At 37.3% G+C, this 12,063-nt stretch overlaps 3 protein-coding genes across 3 annotated transcripts in view; all 3 read left to right on the plus strand.

The window, feature by feature from the left end:
- LOC136816675 (condensin complex subunit 3-like) overlaps nt 1-12,063 on the plus strand; it is a 177,505-nt gene that overhangs the window by 46,804 nt on the left and 118,638 nt on the right. The window lies entirely within an intron of this gene.
- LOC136816710 (trafficking protein particle complex subunit 5-like) lies at nt 9,244-9,798 on the plus strand. Its single transcript, XM_067073030.1, has one exon. It carries the CDS (start codon nt 9,244-9,246, stop codon nt 9,796-9,798), a length of 555 nt encoding a protein of 184 aa, XP_066929131.1.
- Nucleotides 10,561-12,006, plus strand: LOC136816711 (serum response factor-binding protein 1-like). The gene has a single exon (XM_067073032.1). The coding sequence runs from the start codon at nt 10,561-10,563 to the stop codon at nt 12,004-12,006; it is 1,446 nt and encodes a 481-aa protein (XP_066929133.1).

Raw genomic sequence — 12,063 nt, forward strand, 5'->3', positions numbered from 1 at the left:
TCATTTTGCATACCCAGAACTGAAAAATAACCGGATAGTGAAAAATAGGGCAGCGCAGTGCGGTGGAGAAAATCAAGCGAAGCGGAATACAACAGTGTGCTTGGTGCAGCCTTGGAATATTTAACAGTTTTTAATGATCTGGACTGGACTGGCTGGTGACTGATGACTGTACTAATTTGACCAAATTGCTGGGCTCTTCCAGATAAAGCCTGAATAGACATTTTTTCAAAGAGGACGTCCTGTTGAATAATTATGTAGTCCAGCCATCAGTGAGCCATCCATGACAGTGTAGACCTAAAGCTCTAAAACAGCATCTAATAACATGAAAACCAGAATATGATTCTTCAATGGGAATCAAAACTATAAAGTGCACTTACAAACATCAATTTGTCAGATCTAACAAAATTAATAACCACACTGTCATCATTGACAATAAAACAAACGATTTTCTGTCAGGAGCCTTGTAAACATTCCAATGATCTTGGGTCAAGAGCCCTAGCTTTGTCGTTGACATGGATGTCAATTCGAAAAGATTGATTATAACCATTCTGTTTGATGGGAGAAATGTTCAATACGTCAAAGTTAAGTTCATCATGGATAATTTCTCGGACCTGATTGCTGTTGAATTTTAGATCGAATCCACCAACAAATAGAGAATATGGTTGAGGTTGGCCGGCAATTGGGGTTTTAGTCGTTTTGTTCCCGTAGATTGGTCGATTACTTGTGTTGCTTTGTTGAGTTGTTGTCGGCTGTGGCAATGGTGTTTCTTGCTGATGTTGTGGTGACATTGTCGAGGTTGCCCTTCCCTTGGTTAAAGAGTTGTTACTGTTTGTTGATTTTATGCTGGGTTTCGACTGTGGTATATGGTCAAGCTGGTCAATTTTTCTCTCTAAGATTTTGATATGCTGTTTGAGTTCTTTATTTTCCTCCTGCATTTTTGTTGTAATGCTTACTAGATCAGTTAGTTTTTGAAGGATGAGCTTCCCATTGTTGTCGATTACGTTCAGTGACTGTAAGGGCGGCAGATCTGGTGATTGTGAAGTATCTGAGCTTGTTGTGATGGTGAGAGGTTTGGTGAGTAAGACCAAAGCAAGCTTATCAAGAATTCTATCCTCCATAATGCTGAGACCCATATCATAAATGTCATTCGATGCATATTCTGGGTTAAAGCGTTTTTTCAGCCATTTTAAATGTTTCTTGGCATCTTCCTCTGATGTTGATAACGTGGGAAAACCGTTCGCTTCAAGGGTAGCTGAGTCAAAATTGTCCAAAAAGATGTAAAACAGTTGTTTGCGAAGCAAGGATAAAAAGTTAATGTCTGTCGATTTGAGTTGCTCTGTGAAGTCATCTCTTGGAGTTCTGCAAATGTCTTTGATGTTGGAGATAAATGGAACTGACTGATCTATCACAGCTCAGTTTACCATTTTAGCGCGGTCCGAGGATTGAGCCGAGAACTCTCGCATAGCGCCTGTGCTCCCGCGCGGCGCACGCCGCGGGGATGAAAAACTTCAATCTGTCAATCATTTTCTCAAGCGAAGTGTACGCGAAGTGATTCTAGCTTTACGATAGTGCCGCGGATCATCAATGGATAGTATTCAATTATCATTATCCCTTTATTTTCATTCCTAGAACTTTTGCAAAAAAAAGGAAAAATAGAAAAGTTGTATTTTTTACTGCCCTATTCACATACTGAATTTGAAAGATCTTCTATGTGGCGTTTTTTTGCAAACTTCGAAAAACTGATTTTTGTCCCGCCTTTGCGGGATTTTGGCTCAAGTGCTTGAGTGCAGCATAGGGTTCAAAGTCCAAATATGCGTTTCCCGTAATTTTTGTATGAAGAGTTAGGTCTATACTGCATGATGCATACAGTAATTACTGTATATATCATGCATATTATAATGAGCGTCCCGTCAGCACCTTGAACTGACTACCCAATTCCCCTCACATGGCATGGGTTGACCCGGGCGAAGGAACGTTCACTTGCCAAGTGAACTGCCGTGAGTATGAGTGGGAATGGAACCCTGGCCCCTGGTGGCCCCTGCACAGACAGTTAGTCACACTAGCGTCCCGCCAAAATGTGTATAAAAAATTAATGATGCGAAAGGGCTATATCGTTTACTTGACTCTCAAGCAAAAAAATGCGCCAATAAACTACTTCTAAAAAGGGATTCATGAAAAAATAACCCGGGGCTTTTTAATGAAATTAACATTTTCAAAAACTTTGAGAAATTCCCTAAAATTTGAGCCATACTGTAGATGAAAAAGTTTGAGCCAAGCCAACCTTGAAAACTAATTTGAAGATCAACTTCCCAAGAAAAAGATCTACGGGGGAGGCGGAACCCACCTAGATCCACGCACCGCCGGATAGGATCCAGCTGACCTCAAACAATGACCCATTTACATGTGCGGAATTGTTTTTACTTTAGCGTATAAACAAGGCCTTAAAAAGGGAAGCCCTGTCTCGGGAATTGAATGACAAATTTTGGTTGGTTGATTTTGACTGCTACACGTTTTATTTTGTTTCCAACTTTCAAGTTTTAATTAATATTGTCTTGCGAACTTGATTCAGGTAACTCTCATCCTTGTTGTTGAAATGTATCCTGTAGATGACTGATGTTGTTTTTTCTGAAAACTTAATTTCCTAGTGTGACTAACTTACAGAAGCCAACAAGGTCGACTACACCACTATACCACGACACCATGCGCAAGCTGAGAAATCCTTTTAATTGCACGCTTAACTTCCGCGGGCATAAACTTGTAAATGCGCGCTTATCATAGTCCGCCCGAGTCCACCCATGTGCAATTGCTTGCTTAATTTTCTGCCCTGCTTGAAGAAGCTTGAACAATAAAGTGGGGATTACTTTTTCTAAAAACGGATGGAACCATGGTCAAACGGACAAAAACTGATTTTTGAATTGGAATCTTCGTAAAATTTTGCATAAAATTGACCAAGCATTCCAGATTTTTTTCTGAGAAAACTCGAGGAAAATCATCTGTTTTGAACTCGCACAAACGAAAAGTGTTTTCATTTTTTTTCTAATAACTTGTAAATGATGTATCTCAATGTAAGCAATGATTATAATACTGATTTAGATTATTTGGAACATGAAATTGATAGGTAAAAACACTTTTAAAAACCTTACAATTTGATAGCCGTGTAATTACGCGTTTAAATCTCGGAATTTTAAGCATGCAATTAGAAGGATTTCTCAGACTGATTGATGCGCATGCGGCAAGATGCGTGCATGTGTGTGAGATCGATCGTCCTATGAAGTTATATTTTTCTTAAAGCTCTATTCTTTCCTGAAAAAAGTTTTTTACAGAATTAAAAAAGCTTCATTAGTTGTTGAGATATTTGGGATTTTGTATAGTGAGGACCCTCCGGAGCACCAGACTGTCCGATATATTTGTCCTGTGGCAAAAAGTATCCTTTTGCTACACCGGACGCAATAAGTCTGGTGTCAGTCTGGTGTTGCATATAGGGAATTTTAGACGCCGGACATTTATGAAACAAAGAATTAAGAATCATGTCATGTCCGGTGTTTTGATGATTGCCAGACGATCTCAATCAAACGGAATCGACGATCGAACCAGCAGTCGAACCAAATCGAACGCAATCGACCGATTGAAATTCGATTGTCGAACGTAATCGAATCTCAATCGAATATTACCGCAATTTTCAGATTCGATTGATATTCGATTGCGTTTGATTGATGTTCGATTGGGTTCGATCGTCAATTTCATTGACCCCCGGATTGTTCATCGCATAATTTCAACAGGAAATCGAAAGTAATTTCATTCGGTTTGTGATGTTTGAGAGCTTGGATATGTTGGAAAGCTGCAAAAATAAAGCCAGACGGTCTCAATCGAACGGAATCGACGATCGAACCAGTCGAACAACAATCGAACCAATCGAATCAGATCGAATATTACCCAGAATTTTAACGTTCGATTGAGATTCGATTGCATTCGAAAATCGAATTTCAATCGGTCGATTGCGTTCGATTTGGTTCATCAACTGGTTCGATCGTCGATTCCGTTCGATTGAGATCGTCTGGTGATTGTCCGGTGGGAAAAATATCCTTCTCTGACACCAGACATCCGACTTCCTTAAGTCCGGTGTAGAAATTGTCCGGTGGTAAAAAAAATTCTCATTTTACACCAGACTTTCGCGTGTCCTGTGTTCGTTAAGTCTGGTGCGTCGACAGGGTCCAGTATAGACCTTTTTTCAAAGAGGACGTCCTGTTGAATAATTATGTAGTCCAGCCATAAAAACAATGATAGAGCCATGCATAATTACTGTATCATGCATATTGTAATAATTATGCATGGTTTTATCATTGTTTTTCTGCTGGACTACATAATTATTCAACAGGGTGGCCTCTTTGAAAAAAGGTATACTATACTACAGCTATACTATAATAGGAAGGTAAAAATTTTTTGCCAATCTGATGTCAATTCAATTTTTCCGCGTTGGAACAGCCGTGGATCGGGTGGGTATCCACCAGGATGCAAGTGAAACTTTTCAATCTGCCAACCTAGACGGGTGTTCAGTCATGATCAGCTAGGGTTAGGATTTGAGCTCGAACTATAAAGGCTTTAAGTAGAGGGGCATTTGAACCCTGAGACTGAAGGATCCTTTTGTAGCTATAAGAGGGGTAGCGTTGGGAGCTTTCTTAATTACCTACCTCTTTGTACCTCTTTTTGGCTTTTGCTTGAACAGCTCATCCAACTCGTTGAGTCCGATGCTTCGACATTTCCTTGAGACTGTTGGAGTCAGCTTGCCTAAGGTTAAAATAGTGGGCAAGCAGAGGTTCGTCCGGAACAGTTGTGAGGAAGGTGTCTAAGTGTTTTTTGAATACTTCTTTGGGGCAGTTTGTCAAATCTCTTATTGGTCTGGGAAGGGTGTTGAATAATCGAGGGCCTTCTTGGGAAAGACTTCCCCTCCAGATATTTTTGTGTTTGATATTGACAGCTTTTAGATTGCAAATTCTCCCCAATCTCTGATTTATATGGCAGGAAATGCCTCCTTTACTTTCGTCATAATCAAAATTCGGGACGTTGCCTTCAATGACGTTCCAGGTATAAATTATTTGATACCGCTCTCTCCGTCTTTCAAGGCTATACAGTTTTAATGATTTGAGTTTTTCCCAATAATTGAGATGTCTGAGGGATGGAATTCCATGTAAAAATGATTTCTGAACTTCTTCCAGTTGCTGGACAAGACCACGCTTCCAGGGAGACCAGAGTTGAGAGCAGTAGTCCAAATGAGGGATGGCTAGTGCTTTCCATAAAGTTAACATGGTTTCAATTTCCCTTGATTTAAATGTGCGGTATATCCATGCACTTATATTTTTCACTTTTTTGATTTGTTCTTGGATATGTTTCTCATAAGTCAACTGAGTGTCTAGGGTGACTCCAAGGTCTTTAACTTCGTCTTTATTTTCGATCAACGTTGCTGTGTCAGTAAAATAGCGAGAACTTTGCTTCAGAGCGTCGTTTTTCCCGTAGGCAAGGTGCTCAAATTTAAGACCATTCAGCTGCATGTTGTTGTCTTCTGTCCACTTATAGACAGTGTCTAGATCATTTTGTAGATGATAAACATCCTCCAGTTTGGATATTTCTTTCATCAAACGAGTGTCGTCAGCAAACGATGCCAAAATAGAATGAAGGATGTTGTTATCGATATCTTGAATCATGATCAGGAACAATAGCGGTCCCAGCACAGATCCTTGCGGCACACCTGAAATAACATCTGTTTCTGAGGACAAGGTTGAGTTTACTGAAACTCTCTGTGTTCGATGAGTCAAAAAGGATCTGATCCATTCAAGGAGTTTACCGTTTATGCCATTTTTCTGAAGCTTGTGTAACAAAATGGTATGGTCTACTCTATCAAAAGCTTTACTGAAGTCTAAATAGATAACGTCAATGTTGTTTCCATTCTCTAGGTAATGGATCAGTCTTTCGGTGTGTTGAAGCAATTGACTAAGACATGAGCGGCCTTTCCTAAAGCCAATTAAAGTCTGTTGTAAATTACACACTATAAGTATTTGTGAATGACAGCTTTTCTAGAACCCTCCCGGCGCTCCAGAAACATCAGAAGCTAAAAGTGCCGTTTTTTTTGTGCTCCGAAACACTGGAAGTCTGGAGCACTTCTGGTATTCCGGAGCACAATTTTTGCCGATTGGTCTGCACCGGAACTGTGTTAAGAATCACTTGCTCGGGAAGAGCTCTGGAAATCTCCGGAGAGCCGGGAGGGTCTTGCTTATCTTTGTGTCTGGTTAGCGCAAAACGACTACCATGAAGTCGGGTGCGGGTAGATTCCATCAGTGGAGGCAAACATGCATAGCCCTAAAATGAATGACCTGGCTGGTCATTAAAATACAAACTTAAATGAAAACAAAAATGGTAGAGTAGAGCTGCAAGCCGATCTGCTTAGTTTATTTGTTTTGACATTTTGCTGCTTTGATTGGTCAGTCATTTGATGGCTACACGTTTTTTTTTATAAGGAACCTTAACTTGGCACTGAGCCTGGAGTTTCTTATTTTGCCAGAGAGTTTCAGCTTCAAAGTTCCTTATCGAGTTCCTTAGTTACTTAACTGTTAAGTTTGCATTTGCTAAGTGTGTATCTTCTTTATCAGCATTTTTTGTCTTTTTGACATATTGAAAGGCGTTTCAGCAATATTTTCCACGTCTTTTTATTTAGGTTGTTGTAAATGTGTGCAAGTTCAAGTTGAACTCTTGCTGTTCCTTAACTTGATTTTTTATTCTCAGCCTGAGCAGTTCCTTGACAATTCCTTATTTCTCAGACAATTTTCAGCCTCAAGTTCCTTATAAACGTGTTCCTTTTATAAAAAAACGTGTATGCGTGTTACCCGACTTCACAGTAGGCATTTGGTTTGTGAATCAAGGTTGCTTGATTGTGGAAGCCAAATAAATGCACTAAACAAAAAATATTAAAACCTAGGTATACTCTTAGTAAACCTGGGTTTGTGCTCTGTAGTAAACCTAGGTTTGTGCTTTATAAAACCTAGATTTGTGCTTTATAAAACCTGGGTTTACGCTTTGTAAACCTAGGTTTGCAGGTTTAGGGCTTTTTTAATTAAGTTTACATGACTATACCAATCAATGTTCATTCTTCCCTGAACCTATTGTTCTCGATTTTCTGTCCAATGGAAACTGATAATACCTTAAGGGAATTAATTTTCGTGGCAACTAATTTTTGCGAGACAGCTCTCCTCGTGAAATAAATTAATTTTCGCGGTACTTATTTTTGGGACTTACTTTGACTGTAAATTTTCACGGGGATTTAATTTTGCAAATAATTGGCGAATTTTTTCAGATTTTCACATTTTTTGTCAGTTTGATTACGCGATTTTATGTGTACAGTAGAGTCTGCATAGCTCAAACGGCTACGAGGAATGAAAATTTATTCAAATTATACAGAGACATTTGAGTAATGGAGATTCGTTTAGGAGAGTTTCTTAGCTGAAAGAATTTTTAGTGTAAAAAACTTAATTTTCACAAGGATTAAGTTTTGCGAATTTAATGAGAAATGAGAGTTTTTTTGAAAGTGGTACCCTCTAATGGCGGTACTACTCAATAGCGGTGAAAATGCATAGAGAATGCTAGATCTACTTTTCCTTGAATACCTTTGATGGTGTATCACTTTAAATGGATAGACCAGGGACTGAACTATCAGAAATTATTATTTTGACAGGTCAGACGGCTCTAAAATACCCTTATCAAATTTGTATTTTTCATTTTTTTTTTAAATTGTATAGTTAACTGGCCATAGTTTCAGAATCATCAAAAACCATTCCTCATTTTGATTTGAAAAAGCATGGTTCTATCAAAAAACTTTTTAAGTGCAAAACTTCACATTGGCATAAATCCGCCATTATGAATTTTCAGACCAAAATATTTTTTACTCAATTCATTGTACTTAAAAACATATTATCCAAAATGAAAAAAAGCTAAGTTTCAAACTATTGAACCTGCTCTTAATTATCGCCGTAATATATAACAGTAGCAAAAACCAGGCGTCTGCAAAAGTTTGAGGGCCATGCTGGTCGTCAAGCAATGAGAAACCAAGACTTAAACATTGGGCTGTTTGTTTTGGTTTTCAAAACGAGCCAAAACGATCGAAAAGAAACATGGCAAAGTAACATTTGGCGTACTGTAGAATAAATTTCTCTAAAATTGATATTTCTGATGAAAATTTCTTTGTCACAAATAAACGACCACAACCTACGTTTGTTGGGGTGGAATTCCATGTTTTCTGCCCAATATACAGTTTAGGAGTCTCGGCGTGTTCCACCATAGAAACGATAGGTAAAATGCGCATTTTAGTACTGTAGAAGGTTCTAGAGGAATGTAAACATTGTCAATTTTTTTCTTTCCTTTGAAGAGAATGATTTAGATATTTGAACATGATATTAATGATGATTTCATGGATCTCTCCTGAAAATTTCACAAAAATTCATCTAGAGGAAAAGAAGTTATGATTAAAAGGAGTTCTTTACCTACCATTTTTCTGCTGGGTTTCCTTACGAGAACCATAATTTTACCTACTGTTTTTTTACGAGGAGAGTGAAGTTTTCTACGTTTGCTAAAATCAAAACAATGGAAAATTGCTTGGACGTGTGCGCAGTCGACACAACTAAACGGTGCATTAGACATTTTGGTCAATATTGAAGGGCGCTTTATAAATTGGCTGCTTTTAGTCTTTTTTTGTTTGCCGGCATTGTTTGACAGCAAAAAGTTTTATTGATGATCAATATTGAATTATTTAGTGTCTCTACTTTTTATTAACTGTCATCAAGATTTTTAGATTTTTAAATTTTTCAATGACAGTATTGGCAGGCGAGGATAATGACTTTAGAATTTTAACATTTGAATCTCTTCGAAACGTTCCAATAAAGACACATGAAACATTTGAAATTTTATAGAATGTTTTGACCAGACATTTTTTGAAATAAAAACAAACAAAAAAGAAGAAAGCAAAGAAAGAAGAAAAGAGCTCAAAGATTAGTGATGGGTTTTATCTTTTTTGTATGATATGCATTGAGAAAACCAACCAGTTACTTTGTTAGCTGCAAAGTGAGATTGATTTACTATGATGAGTAAATTTTTAAACCTGGAGAAAATTCACTTTCTAACGGCCTTTTGATCTTTTACTTTTAGATTTATGTATTATTATCATCAAACCTAATTGTTTTTTAGGTCAGAATTATCAATAATATGTCATCTAAATCAGTAAATATACTTGAAAGACCTTTAAGCAAAGGAAAATACGAGGTGAATATAAGTTCATATGCATTGTTATTCTCTGAGATTGTGCAATATTGTCAAAGTAGGGTGTTCACAGTGACAGAGCTGCAAGACAAATTGGCTGGATTTGGTGAGCAAATTGGTTTGAAGTTATTTGACACCTTAACCATAAGAGAAAGAGGACATCGCAGGGATACTAGATTATTAAATATATTGATGTTTATACGTTCAAATTTATGGAAAACCCTTTTCGGTCGTGAAGCAGATAAACTGGAGCATGCTAATGATGATGTTGCTACTTACTACATCATAGAAAAAGAATCCCTGGTCAACCGATTTATCTCTGTACCCAAAGATAAAGGACAATTAAATTGTGCAGCTTTTACTGCAGGTATTTTGGAAGGTATTTTACGTGGATGTGGTTTTCCTGCTTCAGTGACTGTGCATTGGCATAAAGGAACCACTTTCTTGATCAAATTTGAAGACTCTGTCATTGAAAGAGAAAAGGCATTTGATGGCAAATAAATTGTTCAAATTCTTTTACTTTATTTTTTGATTATCTTTTCTGTCTGCTTTCAAAACCTCAAAAAATTATTCTAAGAAACAATGCTTTATGTAGCTATTATTTTTAAAAATTTTACAACTGAAATTGCAGATGATCCAGTAGGGACGCATCATGCATCTTTTCACCTCGGATTCTCTCAAATATTATGAATGCATGGCCTTTGATTGTAATTCAGATTTTTCAGAAAAGATAATAATTTAATTGTTTTGAATAAGTCCTTGTCAAATAGTCATCTTCCTTATCTTAATTTTGTAACTTTATTGTACTATTACTTTTTGGGTAATTTTTTTGTTAATTTATATTACGATTATTAAAAGATAAAAACCTCTTGAATATATTTTTGATTTTTTTTTTTGCTAAAAAGATTTCTTTTTCATGAAAAGTAGAGTACTATTGAGATCAATTGTTTTCAATTTTGTTTGCAATGGTATCTTAGTTTTATGTTGACCCAGAAAAACTATCAGCCCTGTATACTATTTAAGCCTGAAGAATCAAGCCTGGTGAAAGTGGGGAGACTGGGGAGACAACAACCTACACACTTTTGAGCAGATGAGATTTTTTCCTCAAATTCCTAGCAAATTTCATCTCATTTTGAGCCTTCAGCCTCCCCACTTTTTAACGGTTGTTTGCCGGACCTGAGAATTGCATTTTATTCTTATTAAATTATTTGTTTTGTTTCTTTTAAGGAAAGAATAGAAAATCAGTATTAAAAAAACACAAGTATGGTTTTGAAAGAGGAAGAAGAAGAAGAGGTTCTTCAAGGACCAGGTTCTGGATCTGAAGAAAATGATGAAAATCTTACCGACGAAGGGGATGAACATATTATTATGGATGAACAAGGTTCTGGTGATGAAATAGAATCTGCCGACGAAAGTGGTGAGGATACTGGAGATGATGACACCATTGCTGAAGAAGGAGAAGAAAAAACACCCAAACCTGCTGAACTTACCAGAACTGAATTTCGAAAACTGAAGAAGATAGGACCCCGACGACAAAAGAAGCTCATCCATACATTATTTAAAAGAGCTAAAATTTATGAAATTAGAAAGCTAACTCGTCGTATCACTACTTTGAAGTCAGCTAAAGGCACTGATGAACAGGTTGCCAAAAATCAACGGAAAGCTGACAGGCTTTCAAAGGAGATCGAATGTATGAGAGAATTTATGATTGATAAACTTGTGGAGCGAAGTATTGTTGTTTTCAAGGGGAAAGCTGAAACAGATGATGCAAAACTCTGGGAAAGCTGTCAAACTCCTACCAAAACTAATGATATGATTCAAGTGTTAGCTGAAAGTGAGGATGATCATCTTCAGGATATTGCATTCCTTCGTATGTTATCTTCCAAAGATATTGTTGGTAAATTTCAAAGGATTTCTCAAGGTGAGAATCTCTTGTCCAGGAATCGAAAGAAAAAGAAGAAGAAGTCTAAAGGAAAACCTTCAAAAGGTGATAAAGCTCATATTGAAAATGATGACAAGGAAGAAAACAGTGCACCTAAGAAGGATTCAATCGCCAAGAAAATTAATACCAAACCTAAAGAGAAGGCTCAATCTACCAAAGCAAACTCTGAAAAAGTGCAAAAAGAGAATAAAAGTATTGATAAGGATGCTGTGAGTAAACCTGCTAAGCTGAAGAAGATGAAAAAGGATTCGTTTTTTGTTGATCATGAAGTTGAAGGGACAGACAGTAGCGATAACGAGTCAATGATTTCTGATGAAGAGGAATTCACTGCACCTGTCAAATATGATGCATCCAATCCAGATATTCGGAATCCAAAGAAAAACCGAATGGGTCAGCGAGAGCGAAAGAAATTACAGGACAAAAAGTATGGCAGAGAGCCATCAGATAGAGGATCTTCACGTGGGAGAGGCTTCTCTAGAGGTAGAGGTGGTCAACCTAGAGGTGGTAATCAGTCGAGGGGAGGTGGCAGATTTGATAGGGGACAAGGACGTGGTGGTTTTAGAGGAGGAAGGGGGCGGGGTAGAGAAGGTTTCAATGGGAATACAAGAGGTGGTATGAGACAGCAAGCCTCTTTCGGCTCCAAGTCACAAGCTGTTGTAAAGAAAGTTGATGAAAATTTACATCCATCATGGCAAGCTAAACAAAAACAAAAAGCACAACAATCAATTACTGGATTTTCTGGTACAAAGATTACTTTTGATGATTAATAAGTGACTTTCTTGATTATCTTTGTAATGAAATGTTGATATTTTTTACCAAGAAAA

Source organism: Clytia hemisphaerica, unplaced genomic scaffold (genome assembly GCF_902728285.1).
Source record: "Clytia hemisphaerica strain Z4C2 unplaced genomic scaffold, Clytia hemisphaerica genome assembly, whole genome shotgun sequence".
Taxonomy (NCBI): Eukaryota; Metazoa; Cnidaria; class Hydrozoa; order Leptothecata; family Clytiidae; genus Clytia; species Clytia hemisphaerica.